This window comes from Apis laboriosa, unplaced genomic scaffold (assembly GCF_014066325.1).
Source record: "Apis laboriosa isolate Shangri-la unplaced genomic scaffold, ASM1406632v1 scaffold11_cov152, whole genome shotgun sequence".
Taxonomy (NCBI): domain Eukaryota; kingdom Metazoa; phylum Arthropoda; class Insecta; order Hymenoptera; family Apidae; genus Apis; species Apis laboriosa.
The window spans coordinates 4,328,070-4,348,855 of record NW_025221020.1 but is presented as its reverse complement, the minus strand read 5'-3'; the positions used below and the strand labels follow the sequence as shown (position 1 = coordinate 4,348,855).

Here is a 20,786-nt window from a genome sequence, read left to right as displayed (position 1 = left end):
TTCTTCGAAGTATCGACGAGTTGGATCGTTACGCGACAACCGTGTCAAATATACGTCCAATGTGCGTTGGACTTGAAAGAGAGGATAAATCTTGATTCCATTTCCTTCCCTCTCTCGTTCTTATTGCTATTTTATTCCGTTTACAATAGACAGACTCGACCAGTATTCGCGGCATCGCGCGAATAGACGTATAGCTTCGTTTCTTCACGATCACTTTCCGCGAAACAGTCCTCTTCCCCTCGTGCCATGCATCATTGTTCGACCTCTTCGACAATAGTCATTATCGGCGAGCATTATTGTTTCCTGGTTCGCAATCGTTCTTTTTTTTTTTTCTTTTTTTATTATTATCATTGTTAACGGTGGATAGAAGCGGCGATTACCTGCTCGGCATGCGCCGCCGCGATAATAATGGCATTCTGGACAAGCCCAGGGATGACACAACCTGCCAACAATGAGTGGCACGTGTGCCGAGACTAAACAGAGGATAGATTCGTTTTAAAATGGGATACCGTTGATCGCTTTCGATTACGATCGTTTCGTTACGACGCAACGCAAATTTAAATCGATGACTCGGAGGTCGTCCGGCGCGCGAGAGGTGGGCGCAGGTGGTAGGTGGGTGCAATAATATCTGTGTATGTCCGTAATATCGCGAGCGCATCCTACGTACATAAAACTCACCTCGATAAGTCGCATTCGATTAATAAGTCTCCTCGCTCGTTTAAGCATTAGTCATCTCGAACACGGCCGATTCCTGTCCAAGAATTATTTTGCGCGTCGATGCCAAGGTTATCCGGTTCTTCCAACGTAAAAAAAAAAAGAAAAAAGAAACACTGCAACTATATAACTCGAGCGAAGATACGATCGGAGAAGATCGCTCGAAATTAATCGTCTCTTATGAATATAACGTAAAGGAACGTTGGAAATTCGATCGATTCGAAAAAATCCCCGAGTTTGACGATAGTGGATCGCAACTTTTGAGTGCGTGTAACTTTTTTGTAATAAGGCAAAGGTCATTTCCGGCCGAACGAAAAGCGGAAACGAAGCGCGTGCTCGTCTGTATCCGGTCGCTGCGCTTCCTTTCACAACACTAACTCGATAGTATCGAATCTACCGAACTAATCGGTACATCTTTGTTTATCCAGCAAAAAACTTCCATATTACTTTTAAAGTTAATTAACTCGTACTCGCGTAATTTATTTTTTCAACCTTTCTCCTCGCGTCCTTTTTTCTTATCTTGCGAAACACCAAGTACGAAAGGATCGATCTCTCTTTCTCTTCTTCTTGGATTTATAAAAAGCGCAAGTACTCTGACTTTCTCACGATCAAATTTCGCGTAATTTCCTAACATTTAAATCTAGTAGTAGATATCCCTGTGTTGACGGGGATCCAAGGATGAGGATAAAGCGATAAAGGGGATCCTCGCGTGTGTTTCGATTAGCCGGCAGATATCAAGCGATTCACGTGGGAAGATAGTCACGTGGGTGAATTTCTTCTTGAAAGGTCTTAGGTCAAACATTTCGTACGAGTCTTCGCCGCTAACACGATCAACGTGTAATTGCTCCTCTTATGCAAGCATGGGGATACCTGTGTTGCGCAACGTTATTACCATGGTTGTTCAATCGAATATTTGTATCCGAGTTTTCCAATAAAAACATGTTTCTTCTTGTTTTTAATCGCTACTTGCATATATTATTATTAGTTGAGATCATCGATAATACAGATATTATGATAAAACGAGGATTTTCCCTGGTTATTATTGAACGATTACAAAATATAACACGTTTTATATTACATGAGTTTAATATAAGTTGTTACGGTGATTAACGCTATTAGAAGGAATTATGATTGAAAGGTTTCGCATCGAGTCCCGTTAATGTGCAGGCGAGAGGAACGATACACGATGGAAACTTGTAACTAATTATTATAACGATATATCGATGCTACCGTGTGATATAAAGTGAAAGTGATTTTGCTCGCATGGATGGGAATATATGACAAATTAACGAGACCTCTTCTACTGATAGGGAACAAACGAGCCTTTATCAACGTTGTTTCGATCTTCAATTAAAGTCACGCGATCGAGTCGATTTTATCTCTTATCAATTATGTGAGAAAATCATTCTTACGAAGAATTGCCGATAGCTGATTTTTCTTAAATTTGAACGCGTTTCTTACGAGATTTTGATCTCGCCTTCTTTCTTTCCGAGAATTCATCCCGAGTTCTCGATCAAAAAATTTCTGCCAAAATACGAATTGATACGTTTTCTTGGATTCACAGCTGCAAAATTGATGGTATACCTTCTCGAAAATCAATATAACACAGCTAAAAAGTATTCCACCGGCCAGAACAGATAGAATAGGCGCAATTCCGCTCAAAGTAACACTATTGTATCCGGTATCGTAAAATTTCTTTTTCACGAAGTGCATGCGTTTTAACTTGTTCATTACTCCATTGTCTTTGTATCGTTGTATGCTGTGAAAATATTCACGAGAATCATGATTATGTATTAAAGCTAAACGAGTTGACGTTAAATTAAACTATATATATTTACAAGTAATTAACCAATCCAGTGTAGGGACTTCGTTTAGTCAAGATAAAAGCCAAATTATCGATCCCTGATGCTTTGATGTATACAGTTTTACACGGTATTGTTGTCATAGCATTCATTATCGCTTTGGTCAAGTAGAATCCTACTTTTTCGTTGCAAACCTAGAAAATCAGAAAGAATAAATTAAATTTGATTCTTTTTTTTTTTTTTTGATATTTGTTAATTTCAATTCTACGAATATTCTGAAAATACCGTCCTTCTTCTTCTACTGTCATACTATCACAAACCTGTACGAATCCATCCTGAGCCGTCAAAGGCAATTCGTGTTTCTCCTTTATTAATTTCTTCAGCTTTAAAGTTATGCTGCGATTGTTGGACTGAAATCGTATCTATTACACCATATGTTCGCTTATATATTATTCATATATATAGATCAAACACACTTGTCGTCTTACAGTTATAATCTCGTAATCAGCACTGTTCCTGAACGTGATTAATCCGTACGATCCATGATTGACGAATTCCTCCATGGTGGAGAAAGGTAAGCTAACCGTAGAAACTGTTAAGAAACTGGTTAACGAAGCGGAGTAAGCGGATAAAATGATCAATGACGACACGAAAATCGATAGGAAGCCCAATCTCATTGAGGTCTCGCTTGGAAATTCTGGAAAGGGAATTATGTTGCGCGGTAAAGAAAATATTTCTTGTCATAATTTTTTAATTACCTGACAATCCTTGTTGACAATAAATACCCCAAACATACATGTAATTATCCGTTAGAACGTTCATTTTGACACGACCCCTCGTTTTAATAACGGTTAAAAATATCGGAACGGATACGATTAGACACACTATCACCATCCAAATGTCTATGTTGAACGTCTGAAAATTGAGAATTTATTATGACATCGAAAGTTGGTTGACGCATACTTCGATGCGTAAAAAAAGGAAAGAAGTAAATACTCTTGGTCTAATAATTTCATAATTATACGCGTTAAAAACCACGAGATGTAGTATACTGTTGAGAAAAGAAAACCTTCAAGTAGGCGGACCAGTGTACAGATGAGCTGTCGGGTTTTTTAAAATATATTCTCTTGTGCGACATAATTAACGGCAAACTAAAGTCGACCGCGTCCAACCTGTGGCTGGTCATGCTGAATTCTGCGACGCCCATGTCGCTTTTGTTCGATACTAATTCACCTATAACACCTTCCCAAATCTTTTCCTCCTCGTTCCAACTACCGTACTCCGACATTATGCTGGTCACTTCGATCTTGAAATTCATCGATTTGCTCAATTCTTTGACCACTGCCCCCCAAAAAAGCGACAAAACACCATTCTTCATCTCGATGAACAAAGATTCCTTGAAAATATAAATTAATTTTCAACTTTCACGGAAAATTGAAATTTTGTCATGACACTCACGTTGACGATCGATATTCGCATCGTTTGTCCGAATAAATTGTTTCTTCTTGCGTACAAAGTGCTTCTCGTCGTTACGTTCAATCCTTGTCCAGATTTCCATGTGGCCAAATCGAAAACTCTCGTTTTATTGTCGCGTAAAGCATACCACTCTCTCAAAATCGGGTGATCGTAACAGAGGACCAACATCTCCGTGTTAAAGATCAGATTGAACGGATTTCCAATAGGATTTTGGCAAAAATTTCGCATAGAATTTTCTTGATAAGGTAGAAACATCACCAACCAGACGAAAAAAGAAATATCGATGTATCTGGTGATGGTCGAAAATTCAATCATGTTCTCCTTCGTAGTAAGAATAACGACGCACAGTGGACGTGTTGTGTGATCTTGAAATTTTCTCTCGTGTAATAATTCGGAAAAGCTCGCGATCATGGTCAAGATGCCTTGTTGAGAAAAAGCTCGGGACCATATGTAAGCCAGAGACGTTTGATCGAACTCTGAAACGACAATTGTTCCCGCCTATGCTTTTCTCTACTCGAATCGACGATCGAGAAAGAAAGTACTTTAAACTTGAGAGAATAGGTATTACGATTCGCCATATATTGATATCGCATTTTAAATTGATCAATCTAAATGTTATAATCAAGTCTGTTTCGCTTTCACGCGTACAATTTTCGAGAAGAGTGAACAAAACTTACCGGTATGACTGTCTGAACGCACGATTATGATGCAAGTCGTTTCGTAATACTTGTGAACATCTTTAATTAAAAGTATATATTTGCGAGGATCGTTTACATCCATCGAGAACGATGGAACGGGCAAAAGGAATAACAGTATAATAGCGTAACAAGTCACTCGTGCCATCTCACTTTAACGTTTTAATAATAACTCTTTCGTTATTTTCATCAATGCGTTTTTTTGGATTTTTGAAACTCGATAATATTCTTTTCCCTTTCAAACCTCGACCGCTCCTAATGCTAACTACAAAACTAAAATACAGAAAAACCGTAATTACAGGTTACATTGGGACTTATCAAAGGTACAGATCTAGAAATAAGGATAGTAATGACCACAGTATGCATCACCCGTGCAATCATACAGATTATATATAAATTGTTACAAAGATTAACATAGATAAGAACGTTTATTCGCACACGTGCACGTGTTTCTATTAGAACATGTACAATGTCGTGATTTAATGGATGTTTCTATAGATGTCATTTATAGATATCATACTTTTACATCGGTTGTATGTACAACTTATATCCACAATTTGAGAGTATGAAGAATGAATGTGACATTTCTTGATATTATAAATGTATTCGTTATCGTGTCTTCAAGTTAGATATTTGGTTAAAGACAAACTAAAGGGACGAAACAGCATTCTGCATCATTATATGATACATATATGATATATACATATATATAGTGAATTAAATCTTTATAAAAAGTTTTTATTTTCTTTGCATTTCTTTTGAAAATTTTTCGTTTAGAATCAAAATTGAGAAATTAGCATGTTGGCGATTATTCAATTATTTGTGCGCAAACTTTTAATAACTTAAAGCACAAGCCACTGTTTATGATCAATCCCTCCAGATATTCCATATGCAAAAAGCCATATTTAATACAAAGATAAAGAAATAAAATTAGAGAGATTTAGAATTAAGTTTTTTGTAATATATCTCTATGAACAATATTACAAGTGCTAATACAACACCGCCGAAAAAGATTATTATAATAGATGCAACGCTATAAATTGCAACTGGCTCAAATTTACTTTCCTCCGCGAAAATTTCTTCGTTCTTGAATCGATTCAATATTCCAGAGTTTAAAAGTTTCTGCAAACTTTATAATATATATTTTAATTATTATAATCTATGATTATAATTTAGAAGAAATATTTAAAGATCATCAATATATAACATCGATAAATACTAACTAGTAATTTATAATTGAAGTAAATTGACTGTCTTTTGAAAGGATCAGAGATAAGCTATCTATTGGGCCGATATCGATGCAATAAACTTCACATGGTATACGCCAACTCTGCGTTATTTTCTGTATTCTCTTAGTATAACCACTGTAATATCCTATCTTGGAATTATCGCATATCTAAAAATAAAAAATTGAATTATTAAAAAAAAATTGAATTTAAAATGTCATCGACACATAAATAAAATATAATATACACACACATATATATAATACGTATAAATAATATAAACTTACGATTTGAAATCCGCTTTCTACATCGATTGGTAATTTATCTATTGGCAAGAGTTTGGACATCATATATTTTGATGCAGAATCTTTCGAATACTGAAAATGATAATAATATTTTTATATAATGCATTATCATTAAAGCGTATGCATTCTATTTTGTTCGTCGTTCATTTGGGAAATGTATTTTTTCACTTGTTACACGTATTTCAATCGTTCGTATTATATTGCATATATAACGTAATCATTCGACATGCAAGTAAAAGTGAAAGCATATCGTGCGAGAATTCTCCGTTATTGGACAAACTTACAATGAACATGTCGTAATCGGAGGAACCTTTTAGCATGATTAAGCTATACGAACTATCATCGATGAACTCTTCTATCGTATGAAACGGTACATTGCGAATACAAGCTGTCACAAAAGATATCATAGAGGCGGAATAAGCGGTAAATACCACTAGAGCAGTCATAAGTACGGTGAAGTATGCCAATTTTAACGATAAATTCCGTGGAAGTTCTGTGGAAAATATTCACATAAGTGTTTGATCTTTTTCTCGAAGAAAAACCAAAATTTAAAATGGATTTTTAATTAAAATTAATTAATCTAATTTTGACTCGCCTCCTGAAATTCCTTGCTGACAGAAAATGCCCCAAATTCGAATAAATTCATTGAATATCTCTTGAATCATATTATTCGATTCTATTTTAGATCTTATGAAGGCCAAAACAAATAGAGAAATTATCATCGTCACGATTAAAGATATCCAGAGCATGAAATTGTAAACCTGAAAATGAATATTTTCAGAATTTATAATGCAATATAGACATATCTATCTGTGATTTCACGATACGTACCTTATAATAGGCGAACCATTTTACTGTGAACATCTCTGGTTGCTTTAAAAACAAACATCTTTTAGTTGTTATAATAGGAATCGTATAATCGACGAAATTAAGTCTAATATTGGTCATTGAGAAATCAGATATTCCAATGTCTGCTTCTCCAGAAGCTACTAAAGAAAATGCTCCGCTCCAACGTTTCGTCGTCATGTTATAGCTTCCAAATTCACGTTTTTCGGCCACAATATTGAGAGTAAAATTTAAAGCATTCTCAAGTTCAGTGATCGCTAAACTAAAATATCCTCCCATTTTATTGTTTTTCATTGAGAATAGTAACGAATTCTGTAAATAAAAAATAAATAATATTATTGAATTTCATTTTAATTATTATACGTGAAATACCTTAACAATGACAGCTCGCAAAACTTTTCCTTTGAGATTGTTTCTTCTCTCGTACAAACTTAAATTAGTCAACAAATCAATTGCCGCTGGAAACCCTATTTGTTGCTTCTCTGGATGCCATTTGACTATGTCCAATATTTCAGTTTTGTTCTCATCAATTGAATACCACTCACGAAGAACAGGATCATCTTCACACATCACTAACATTTGAGTGTCGTATAATAAATTAAATATATTTCCTGGTGGCTCGTAACAATATCTTTTTATATCCTTCATATTAGGTATGAATATGATAAACCATGAGAATGAAGACATTTTTAAGGACTTTGAAATTTTTGAAAATTCAAATAATATGTGAGGTCCAGGGATAATAACAATAACCAACGATCGAAGATGATTATTTTTCAGTGTATGAATGTTTTTAAATGAAGTAGTTAAAGTTGCAATTTGTTCACGCTGGAGAAGACGAGACCACATGTATGACAAGTGTTTTATTTTGAAATCTAAACAATGTAAAAATATGCAAATATATATTCCTTTTATTATAAATATGTGATCAAGTATATTATAAATAAATTTAAAAAAATCGTACTATCGAAATGTTTGTCCTCTTTGAATGAAGATAAAAAAAAAATAGAAGAAGTTGAATAATAACTACGAATCCATTTTATTAAAGGAACGTACAATGTACTAGAAATATTAGCTCTAGTTAAATAAAAAGAAACAAGAAGAAAATTCAAATACAATGTAAGTTTCATTTCTTTAAAATTTATTCCCTCTTTCCTTCTTTCTAGAAGAATGCTGTACAATTTATGGAATAGCACGCAAAAGACTATAAGAATCGTTAATAACTAAATTCTTATAAGTGGGAACAAGTACTTTTATTCAAGGCCAAATATTAAATATTCAACAAATGAAAAGTGCAATTTTTTAATATATAACTATGTTAAATGTGATACTAATCTATTACAAAATAGGTCATAATAACATGACATGACAAGAAGAATACTAACAAAGGAAAAGCGTTTCTTTTAATTATAAATTTACGTTTAATTATATTAATTAAATAATTAAAAATCTATACAATATTTTTAAAAAATTTAATCAATAGTATTAAAGTTTATAAAAACTTATAAAAATATTAATCAAATATTTACAAGAAAAGATGATTAATTTTTGTATATAAATTAAGTAATTCTATATACTTATACCTTATCTATGTTTTATTTATCTATGTATATATATATATATATACACTTATCTACAATACATAAAATTCATTTTAAATTGTTGTTAAATAAATAATATATAGATCCATATTCCATTAGAAAATTACTTTTTTTTCATAAATGATTATTAATAGAAAAAAAACATGTTTATACATTTATATGCATATTTTTGTATTTACATAATAATTACAAATATAAATTTTTGAAATACATAACAACTGCTTTATATAATATATTTTTCTTGATATATGAAAACAATATAATGTAAAAAATTAAATAAGTGGAAAATAGTTTACAAAATCATACAAAAATGTATATATATTATATATTGTTATATTTAATTTTATATAATATTATTTAAAAAATAAATTTGAAATTTTATTTAAATTATTATTTTTAATAATATTATAAATAGAATAGTTTTACAAATAATAAAAAATAAATTTTACTTTATTACTCTTAAAATAGAATGATTTCATAATTATTTACTATAGTTGTATCTCATTATAAAATGTCATACATATTACTATTATAAGTTTTATAAATTTTAAATAAGAATATTAAGAAATATCAAAAAATAATTATTTAATGTAATGACGAAAAAATGATGATTTAAAATTTCACATAATGAATCATCATTTCTACGCATGTCACATGACTGTCAAATTTCGCATCTCATTCAAAAATGGCGCCCTTCAATTTTCAACAAGAATTCATTACTAATTAATATAAAAAACTTAAAAAAAACATAATATTACTTTTATCTAACATTATATAATCAATATAAAGAATAAATATAATTATTTAATTACACCAATAAAATATAATTATAAAAACATCAATAAAATACTACGAGTTACCGGAAACGCCATTTTGTGAAATCGATCGAATTACGCAGCATAAGTTTGACAGACATATATGTGTATTATTACATATATAAGCTTCATAATAGAATCATCTAGTCATAAAACAACAGAACTTGACAAGAAACTTGTGTTTCGTGAAAAGTGATAAAACTGATTTTTTGTGAAATTACAATAACACTTTATTTTGCAATTATATAATTTTAAAAATATATATAATAAATGCAATGAAAATGTTTAAAGCATATTTGCAAAATAGTGATTTTTCCATCAAAGAAATTCGAAAATTTAATTTATATCCTTCTAATCTTTCGGATAAATTCGAAGTGCTTTGTAATAAAATCAAAGAGCTATTTCCTGAACTAAATCATAAAAGTTTTACTATTTCTTGGAAAGGTAATTATTATATATATAAAGATAATTTTTTATTTTTCTTCAAAATTCAAAAGTAAAACTATTCGGTTCAATTATTTTAATTCTCATATTATTTTAAATAATATTTTAAATATTATTTTAAATGTTGTCATTAATTTGGCATAATTGACAAATAATCAATATTAATAAATACTAAAACAATAAACAATAGATTTAATAAATAACTTAAATTATATATATATTTTAGATAATGATGGTGATCAAATTGTAATGTCATCTGAGGATGAATTAAAAATTGCTTTTAATGAAATGAGAAACAAAGAAACAGAAACAAAATATCTTGCAATATATATCAAACCTACTATCCAAAAGGAACGAAGATCGATAACCAATCCATATCAAAATGATTTAAATGAAAAAGTAATTCATTTTGGCATAGCTTGTGATGGTTGTGATAATGATATAATTGGATTTAGATACAAATGTATCCAATGTGAAGATTATGATTTATGTGCGCAATGTGAAGCAGCAGGTGTACATCCTTATCATTGTATGATTCGTATGCCACAACCATTAAAATGGCATCATAGTCGAAGTTTACATCACCATTTAAGAAAAATTTTCAAAAAGAATGGTGTACATTTCAATAAGAAAACTTCTTCAAATGAAAATAAAGAATCTCAAGGAATTCATTGTAATATTTATCCTTGGTTCGAAACTTATGCACCATATTTAAATAATTTTATTGATGCGTTATTAGAAGCACATAATGTTGAACCTAATTCTTCTAAGGTAATAATTATAATGAAAATAATTTCGAAAAATTCAAAAATTTTATCCAAACCTTATCGGATTAAAAAAATAGTTATTGTTGGAATTAATTCTGATTATATATATCAATAAATGTTAATATATTTTTTAAATTTATAAGGTTGAAAAAAAAGAAGAATCTAAGAATAATTCAAATATGGATGATAATGATTCTAAAAAATTTCCTGGAGAAGGAAGAAAATTATTTGATGATACAAAAGATGATAAGGAATCAGTATCAGATGTTGCATCAACTACAAGTCAAGATAGTAATCCTCCAAAAGTAACAGCAGATGAATGGACTATCATAGATACAAAGGATACTACTGAAGCTAACCATACTGCATCAACTTCATCTAATATGAATGAAACTAATGAAAAAGAGGTAAAATATTACAAAATATTTTAAATTATATAATATAATATAAATATAATATAAAAAATAATTTATAAATAATTTTTTTTATATTATTTTTGAAAGAAGAAATCCTCTTCAATGGCACCATCAGCTCCAAATGGAACCTCAATTTATCCTGAATTACCAAAAGAAAAAATAATACATCATCAAAATCCAATAATTAATGAAGCCGTTGAAAATATGATAAGAATGGGATTCTCAAATCAAGGTGGATTATTAACTTATTTATTAGATGCTGAAAATGGTGATATTAACAAGGTTTTAGAAATATTGCAACCTACAAATAAACGTTAAGTTTAGTTTTAAAATTTAATGAAATTTTTCATTATAATAATAACAATATATAGCTCATATATAGCTGAATTTTTTTTTTTCAAAAGGCAAAGTTAGAAATATATAAACAATGTAGCATTATATTATATATATTAATGTGAAATATTTTACATTCCGTTTCATTTAATGTAATATTCGTATAAATAAAATAGCATGCAAAATTTTAAACTAATGTGAATTTTTATTATAATAATAAAAAACTTAGAATTACTATAACCAGAATAATAAATAGAAATAATAAATAAAGAAAAGCAACATGGAATACTTAATTTTTTAAAAATCCATATTTCTTTATAATCCATATTCTTTCTATATAATATATAGAAATATATTATAGTTATATAGAAATTCTCTGAATTATATTATTTTAAAGAGATATTTTAAATCCAAAAATTTAATATATCTTTTATAGTATTTTTTACATCAAAAATTAAGACACATTATAATATTCCACTGAATGTATATTATATATATTATATATATCGTTTGTGTTGTTATATAAAAGAAAACAATTAAATAATGAAAGGACAGAGGTGGAATAAAAATTAGAAAATCAGTATTATCTTTAGAATGCTATAAATGAAACAAAATTAATAAGAAAAACAAATAGAATAAAGATTAAAGAAAACTTATAAAAAATATTTATAGAAAAATATTTTATATTCATATAAATTATTCTTAATTTTTATTCTATTATTATACATCCACAGATTTCATCCACTTTAGAGAATCAAATTACAGAAAAAATTTAACATACCGATTTAGAATTTCAATACTGATTTCAGAGTTTTCTGTTCATGAATGATGGCCACACAAAAAAATAATTATTAATAAAAGTTAAGTAAATCAACATAAATAATGTAATGTTCGGCAAACAATCATTATTTGAGAAATACAAAAAAATGATTTTTTATTTTAATACGCAAGTCGTATTGGAAATGAAATTATAGTAATATGTTGCGAATTTATAAATAACAAGCAAATTGATTGTTGAATGGAATATTTAGAATCTTTTTACTTTAAAATTTATTTTATTTTTCCACTTAATCTCATATACGCATCTATATATTATTAATAGCATGATATATATATTTATCGAAAAATATTAAAGAAATTATTTTTAAAATTTCTTAGTCCTATCAATTTTTATAATTAAATTGAATATAATTCCCAAATACACCATCACAAATGAGATAATTGTATAGTTTCATGTATCATAGAATAAGAATTAAGAATCAATGTCATCTTTTGAATATCTAAAATAGTACTTTTATAAGTATTTAAAAGATGGCGCTGATGACCAATTCTTATCTTATTTCTATTTTTATTCTACTATTTATTCTCTTTATTTAATTTTATATTTCATGTACGGCATTCTAACGATTGTGCTGATTTTCTAATTTTTAGTTTATTTATATTTTTCTCTTAATATTTAACCTTCTCTTGTCTATAAATTTTGCTTTGCAATCTTGATTAGAAATTTTACAGAATCTAATCGATCCGATTTTGATATGGTTTAAGTATTATATAGATCGTATACATGCTATTTTTAAATTTATATATCTATACGCCTATATATATATTTATTTTTATATTTATGTTATATATAAATTCTATTTTTATTTTATTTTATTCTATATTATTTTTAAATAATATAATTTACATTACAATATGTTATCAGAAATGTATATATTTTATATTTAGATCTAAATAATTGATTTTCAAATTCAATTATATAGCTAATAAAAATTCTAAGATACAATTGATACATTAATTTATTAGAAATAATATTTTGTTTATTTCTATTTAATATCTTACTCTTTATTTATTGTTTATTCTGATAATAATAAAAAACAAATAAAAACAAGAAAAAGATTGAATATGAAAAATTTTGATCACATTTCGAATTATAAGTTTAATTATATCAATTATATTTTTTAATATTACAATATTATTTCTTTTTCTTATTTTTATTGTAAATTTTGATCGCAAACTCTATTGAAAAAATTTCATGTTTTTGAAATTTCTCATTTTTATTAATTACTCTTTAATTTTATTAATACATTTTGCATTATATATGTATGTATATATACACATATATTTATTATTAAGATTCTTGATTATTAAGTTTCTATTTTCATTTTTAATCTTTAATAATCTTTTATAAAATGTAATATAAAATTTTTTATTATCTTTATTTTTTTTTATTAATGAAGAAGGATAGGATAAAAAAACTTGTACATTTTTTTTTACATCGGATTTCACTTTATTATTTCTCTCAGCCAATAAAAGGAAGTGTATGGGCCTAACAGCTAGGCGATACAGAGACTGTTATACAATTTGCGGAACAAAGATTATATTGAAGTTTTTTTTGGATCAGCAAGAATTTCTCGCACGAATATATTATATCCTTTCTCTTGTATGTAATACTTTTCATTTCGACACGCTTTTTGTTAGGATTATATAGAGAAAGTTATTTTAATTGTATTTTAATTGTACGATGCCTATGAGGAAAATCTAACACTCATAAATATTGTTGCCGTATAACGTCAAATATATGTATGTGTGTAGATACATCGTGTGAATTGATATTATAATAATAATATTAATGATAATAATAGACCTAAAGTTAACAGTTTTTTTCATATACTGTAACATAAGCAGCGGGAAAAAATATAGCGCTTCCGTTGAAAGCTATATCGTGAAAGATTACATTGACAAATCGGTTACAAAGTCTTCGGTTACTAAGTCACAAAAAGTAATACAAATATATTTATACATATTACTACTTAATAATATTTATATTATTAATATAATATTATAATATTAATAAAATATTTATATTATATTATTACATTATAATATAATAATTACATTATTAAAAATAGTAATGTGTATACAGATTAGTTCTTAAAGTATTCTCTCTCTTTCGTTCTCTTTTTTTTCGCTTTCTCTCTTCCCAACATACAAATAATCAAAGTCGTTTTATCCAGTATCAAAGAGACATGTTAATTAAATCTATTATAATCTATTATGGTCAAAAAAAGCAAAGCGCATGCGTGCGTGCACGCTTTTCTTCAGGCATAATCTCTCTGTTTGATGTGATATAACGAAGATTCTTTTTCTTTTTATAAATCAGTGATCATCTTGCGAATGCCTAACATATAATATTTCAGAAAAAACACGGAAATACGTTGAGAATTATTGAAGGTTCAAAGAGATTACATTGATTATCGTAAATATTTGGTCGATTACGCGTTACCTAATTGTTTATTAAAAATCGTTAAGCTTACTATTTAATATTATCACTATAATGCCGCATAATAATAAGTTTATTTATTTATATCTCGAAATGTTTAATCAACTTAAAATAGTTATAAAATTTTAATAACATACTATAAAATTAATTAATAACCCTGAAATATTATAATTATAAGTCTACTTTTCTTTTTTTTTTACCCGCTAACAAGCGCTCTCGCGTGCATTTTTTTTTTTTTTTTTTTTTTTTTTTTTTTGCATAATTGTTGTCTATTTGTGTGAATTGAATAAGGAGGCATTATATTAATACATTATCATGTGTCATCTTAGTTAAATTATTAGCTTGCAAATCATGATGATAGTTAAAATATCATCATCGAATTTTCGTTACGATGAGATAGTAAGATATATAATTAAAACATATAATTAATTACAGATTAATCAAGAGATTACCAATATATCTTAGTATTACTTTGTTTGCTAAGTAAGAAGAAATTCGCCAAATAACACGTACCTTAGATAAATAACAATATACACTATCAATTATAATGAGACTATAATTCATACATAGACCGTCCTCGATATTTAAAAACATATATTCTAAATGAATCATTTTTTTCTTTTTTTTTTTTTTTTGTGGCAAGAATCGAAGTTGAAAACTCGAATCTCACCGATTTTTTTCACTTTCATTTTTTTTTTTATTACTCCTTTGAGTAAAAACATTAATAATGTTAATAAAGTGCTCTTATTTAAAATCTGCACGTTAATATACATTACATTCGGCATGGAGATTCTTTCTCAATATTGAGGGGAGGAATTACAAGGAATTATAAATATACATTGGAAGATTATTCTTTCATCGAGTTATCCAGTTCGTCTCGAACGAAAAAGCAAGTTAACAACGAGAAGTTCGTGAAAATAATTCTCGAACGTTGCCAAAAATACATTTGAATATTCTCCAAACTTCGATGTTCTTTGTATACGTGAAAAATCAAAAAGGGCAATCTCCCCCCTCTCTATGTTTAACGCACGATCGAGTGAAATTATCCTCTAATCGTCATGTACACGTTCGTTTGTTAGAGGCATGGAACTCCTCACCAGCAGGTACGATCGGAACGAATCGCATTCCTAATGACATTTGGAGGATAACGGCGATTGCAGTAGTGATCATGACGTATAACATTGAAGACTGACATTGAATAATTATCAGGACGTAATAACATTGTATGTGTATGTGTGTATGTGTATGGTTTTTTTTACTAAATATATATTTCCCCGAAGGAAAACTCGAAAATTTGTAATTTTAATGAAAGTTTGCTTTATTAGAAGGAAAATATTTCTCTAGATAAAGAGACTTACAGCGATGCTATGTCTCCTTAAAGTTTGGAAAGCAAACGGAAAGGTTCCCTACACATGTGCAACATGCCAAAATTATCCAAAACACTGAATCACAGCTTTGAATTACGCATTCTTAGAAACTCTTCCCCTCCTTGCATTTACATACGTTCATCGGATGGTATTTCTGGACGAGAGTAGTCAGTAAATGTGACGTAAACATTGTGGGAGTATCCGAAAATTCGGATCTCATTTCTCTTCTTTTCTCGCTCCGTAGGCGTTGAAGATATATTTCGAGGGTGTGCCTATTTAAGCTTCTCGCGTTTGTGCAATTGAATCAGTCGAAATTCGTATTCCTGAACCGTGTATACCTTCTCTCTGGTCTAGTTCTTTAACGAGAGGAAAACAAAAGAAATATTTAAAGGTGTGTATTCCTTTCTTGGCTGTTAAATTCTTCACGTTCCCAAAAAACAAGTCACAATAGTACTTGATTTTAAAAAGCTTGTGCTGTATGTAATTATTCTATACATCTTTCTTTTTTTCTTTTTTCTTTTTTTTTTATTTTTTTATATTACTATTATCAGTGAATCGGTCGATGTTCTTACTTTTGTCCGACAAAAAAGAAAGAAATGCGTAAAAACGCTTTATATAAAGTAGTAACCTAAAACGGTAAGAATCCTAAGCTGCACTTAAGGACTAATTACCCGTCTACTACACGTTCTCTTAACCATTCAAAAATGTCGGGTATCACTCTAATCCGATTAGCGTTGAAAACCCTTAGCCCTAGAAACGGTATTATGTCATTTTATGATTTTTATTTCTTTACTCCATTTTCACTACATTTTGTAATTCGGTTATACGATAACCGATCATTGTCAACAATATTATTTGTTTGAACGCGTATAAGATGGTTATCAACGCGCAACGTAATCATGAAAAAGACTAACGTTTTTTAATTAATAGTCACCTTCTATTACACGCGAGTTTTATACGATATACACTTTCATACTTCCTCACTTACTAAATGCTAAAGTTTCGCGCATGAATATATCGAGGATAATAGTTTCACTTTTCTTATAACGTCGAAATGTTTAATAGTAGTAGTAGTAGTAGTAATAGTAGTAGTAGTAGTAGTAATAGTGTAGTAGTAGTAATAGTAGTAGTAGTAATAATAATAGTAGTAATAGTAGTATTTGGAGACTTAGCTGACTAACTTATACTTTAAAGTACGATCGTCGAAAAACATGATTTAACAATTATATATTTGTCATAATCGCAAGATTACGTCATACGACACGCGTTTTAATGGAAACAGTGATTTTCCTTTCTGTTTCTCTTCTATTAATCGTCTTAAATCATTTCTTAACAAGATAAATACTTTTACGTTCTTTCATAGGATGTTATCTTCTTTTGCATGTTTGAATTTAATATTTTGATGGTAAAAATTAGTAAAAATTCTTAATGTCAGAATATAGACGACCGAGGAACAGTAATTATTATGATTTTCGACCTGATATTCGAAAAAGTTCTTTGATCTTCATGTACTTTTGGTATACATCTATAACCGAGATTTTAACCTGCGTATACATGGCTCAGAATATTTATATAATTTCTGCCCCTTCTTTCACATACGCTTCGCCTACTCTTAAAAACGATTTTATTTGTATCGTTTTTCTTCTTTCATTCCCTAAATATCTAGGTTTTTACTTTATGTAATCTAAAGCGTATTACATTATGCGTATAATTAATTACATTTCGTATTATATTATACGTATAATTCGATGGAAATGCAATAGCGTGTTCTTATTTCTTTTTTTGTTTTCTCCCTAAAATGATTAAACAATGCGCAATTCTTAGCAAATGCGCACTCATTTCTCCCTGTAGAAATATATCAATGTCTTTTTCCTTTCATAAAAAAAAAAATTCATCACGCAATTATTTTTTAAATTCTAAACAAAAAATCTTATTCACGGATGGTATTCGCATAAAATCTACTATTCGAGTCCTAACTGAGAAAATTCGTCATTTTCGATGTCACGAATATATTTTTTTGTTTGAGAACGATTTTTAAATGCGCGATGTGTTCCCTCAATGAATTTCCCGCTCGACCTTGATATCCGATTGAAAAATTTCGAATTATCTTGAATGTTATTTTGATTGTTAATCAAATGTATCTTAATCTCGTGTTTTATTGTATCGTGCTCGAATATGTTAAGTATATGTTAATATCTAGTGTGAATATTGAATTGTAACGCGTGCACGACGAGAGATAATTGTGTCCGGTTTGTCCCCTATCCCTTTTCGGTGTTAAGATACGAATTATCGATTATCGCGTGCGAAGAAAATTCGGATCAAATTGCTACGAATCTATACTTATATATTCACTTGCTGTGCGTTCGAGTAAGATCTAATTATATAATAATATATTCGTGGCGAAGATGGTCTTGAGGATACGTGTATACAATCGAACAACAATGTTGTTATTTGTTGTATTCAAATTGAGATATCTTACACTAATCCGCGATTACAGCAACAATTTTCATGATATTTTGAGTGAATTTTCTTCGAGATCATTTTTTTTATATTATCGCGGAACATCTCTTTCGCTTATCCTTGCATTATTATTAAAAGACTCGCGATAAAAGTGAAGTCCCTAATCTTCGAATTACGTCATGTGTATATGTTTTGCGTTTCATTATCAAGATTATTACTAATTGCAACTGTTGTCCAAGGTAAATTTAAATCGTGTTCTTTATAGCTGTAACGACAGGCGTGCGAATTGATTTAGATTAGGTTTTAAGCTCAAAAGAATCTCCTTAGCACGTTCCTAAGTAAAAATTGCTTACAGCTTAGCTTTTAATTTGTCAAACTTTCATTCGCGTGTTATAAATCGTGGTAAGTATACGTTTAACTAGGTAATACCTAACATAACGTCTCCATCTTCCTTTCCCTCATTCTTTTCCGTAATTTTTATCGATCTACTATACGTCTTATTGAAAAGAATCGAAAAGTAAGAACTGACCGATATTCACAGTTTTTTTTTTTTTATACTTAAATTGTTTCAGATGTCAGTCGTGCCTCTGATATTTCGCGATTGGTGGGACGATTTCGAACGACCGGTGTCCCGATTGATGGACCAACACTTCGGCAGAGGACTGAATCGAGACGACTTGTTATCACGGTTTTCCGATATCAGTTTCGATAGACCTCTACGATCGATATTTCGCGATAGGTACTATCGTCCGTGGAGAAATGTGACATGTCAACCCTCGAGCGGATCCAGCACGATTCAACTCGACAATAAGAACAACTTCCAGGTTGGTAAGACATTAAAATTACTCCGGCAATCTTTTCGGATGTTTCAATAAACATGCGAAAACAAAATCGTGCAACTTGATCGTTATCCTTTGTTATCACAAATTGAATTCAGAGACTTGCAAAGCCCTAAGGGATGATGATGCATGAATCGAATGAGTTGCAAGATTCTTATTGGATCTTATTAGATTTTATTGAATTTGTCATGTAATTGATTTCTTCGTGTGATGATTAGAAGAGTACTCCAATGATGAAAGTGGATATGATAGATTTGGTTCTGTTTTTTTAATTTTTCGCTATTAATTCGCGAATTAGAAGTGGAGACATATTGCTGTTTCTAGTATTGTCGTTTCTTCATCTTTCAAGAGTCAATTAATTCGCTGTAGTATTGACATACTATTGCTTATAGAGAATCGTGAACTATATCCATAGTTATCACTCGATGGTATCGAACCACACCAATTGTCAGTGGACAATAGGTATGATTACGACTACCCTTTGGTTCGAGTGATAACTATGGATACGGATCAAATGTGATCTCCTGGAAGACTACGCTTAATTAAGTATTAATCTGTATTGTCGAATCGAAAAATATTAATAATCGATATTATATCTTAATAGTTTATTATGTCACCACCAAAAAATTGATAATTACAGGAATCGTTTTGTGATTTATTTAAATTTTAATATTTTGTACTTCAAAAAATTTAGAACAATTTAATTGGCACGCTTTCTCAGATAACTTGATGCAACATATTATACTATTACTATTTTTATATAATTTTGCTTGCAACAAACGAACTTGTGCGTTAGTGTTAATTTCCCTCCATTGACGAAAACGTCAATCTTAGGGCTAAGCAAGTAATCTATGTATGTCGAATATGTAGGATACGTTCCATCATTATTGGATTTTTATTTTTCATTCTAATTCATTCGAAACTTGTTTGATATGATCTCTGGAAATTGTCAATCATAGATATACGTTGTTATACACAAAATCGTTGTTCGAGGCGCATACACGCGCAATTTTCAATTTTATATTTTACTCGTACGATTTCACTCTACACAATTTTAGGGAACCTTTATAGTTGAATGCGATGTACAAAATATGATCTCGAACTGTACTTTGTATTATAATAGGGAACCTTTCGATCATGATCAAGATTTCTCGATATGAATCATCGAGCTTGCCTTCGATTAAGATTTTTTTTCACTTCAAGAATTTCATATTGGAAAATATTACTTTTACATCATAGGCTGAAAAGCGTATGTTGCAAGAAGATAGATATCTCGTCTTCTATAGAATTCCACTCACGTATGAAATCCTACAGAAGAGGAGAATTTAAAACAAAAAATTGAAAATTGATGTGGTGTTGATTGAACGAGACCAAAAAAAAAAAAAAAAAAAAAAAAA

General features: G+C 29.5%; 4 protein-coding genes across 6 annotated transcripts in view; 2 read left to right on the top strand and 2 right to left on the bottom strand.

Moving 5' to 3' along the window:
* Positions 1-1,664: 1,664 nt before the first annotated feature.
* Positions 1,665-4,669, bottom strand: LOC122717585 (glutamate receptor 3-like). Of its 2 annotated transcripts, none has more exons than XM_043941807.1 (7): positions 3,975-4,669; positions 3,586-3,912; positions 3,275-3,431; positions 3,005-3,213; positions 2,837-2,926; positions 2,553-2,710; positions 1,665-2,473 (listed from the first exon to the last, which is right to left on the bottom strand). In XM_043941807.1, exons 1-7 carry the CDS (start codon positions 4,401-4,403, stop codon positions 2,104-2,106), a joined length of 1,740 nt encoding a protein of 579 aa, XP_043797742.1. In that variant the 5' UTR covers positions 4,404-4,669; the 3' UTR covers positions 1,665-2,103. The 2 variants fall into 2 exon arrangements, with proteins under 2 accessions (XP_043797742.1, XP_043797751.1); XM_043941816.1 differs by having other exon boundaries at positions 3,586-3,857; positions 3,975-4,193.
* Positions 4,670-4,838: 169 nt separating this feature from the next.
* Positions 4,839-8,194, bottom strand: LOC122717600 (glutamate receptor 1-like). The gene is made up of 8 exons (XM_043941828.1): positions 8,029-8,194; positions 7,437-7,939; positions 7,050-7,376; positions 6,814-6,979; positions 6,503-6,711; positions 6,201-6,290; positions 5,911-6,083; positions 4,839-5,816 (listed from the first exon to the last, which is right to left on the bottom strand). The coding sequence occupies exons 1-8, from the start codon at positions 8,192-8,194 to the stop codon at positions 5,618-5,620; spliced, it is 1,833 nt and encodes a 610-aa protein (XP_043797763.1). The 3' UTR covers positions 4,839-5,617.
* Positions 8,195-9,568: 1,374 nt separating this feature from the next.
* Positions 9,569-11,552, top strand: LOC122718605 (sequestosome-1-like). 2 transcript variants are annotated; one of them, XM_043943798.1, is made up of 4 exons: positions 9,569-9,924; positions 10,151-10,695; positions 10,835-11,098; positions 11,195-11,552. In XM_043943798.1, exons 1-4 carry the CDS (start codon positions 9,756-9,758, stop codon positions 11,423-11,425), a joined length of 1,209 nt encoding a protein of 402 aa, XP_043799733.1. In that variant the 5' UTR covers positions 9,569-9,755; the 3' UTR covers positions 11,426-11,552. The 2 variants fall into 2 exon arrangements, with proteins under 2 accessions (XP_043799733.1, XP_043799743.1); XM_043943808.1 differs by having other exon boundaries at positions 9,570-9,924; positions 11,198-11,552.
* A 3,374-nt stretch (positions 11,553-14,926) lies between these two features.
* LOC122719351 (protein lethal(2)essential for life-like) overlaps positions 14,927-20,786 on the top strand; it is an 11,700-nt gene continuing 5,840 nt past the window's right edge. The window contains exons 1-2 of the mRNA XM_043945091.1: positions 14,927-16,481; positions 19,123-19,374. Of these exons, the coding sequence (XP_043801026.1) occupies positions 19,123-19,374 (252 nt within the window). The 5' untranslated portion in view covers positions 14,927-16,481. The remainder of the gene's footprint in view (positions 16,482-19,122; positions 19,375-20,786) is intronic.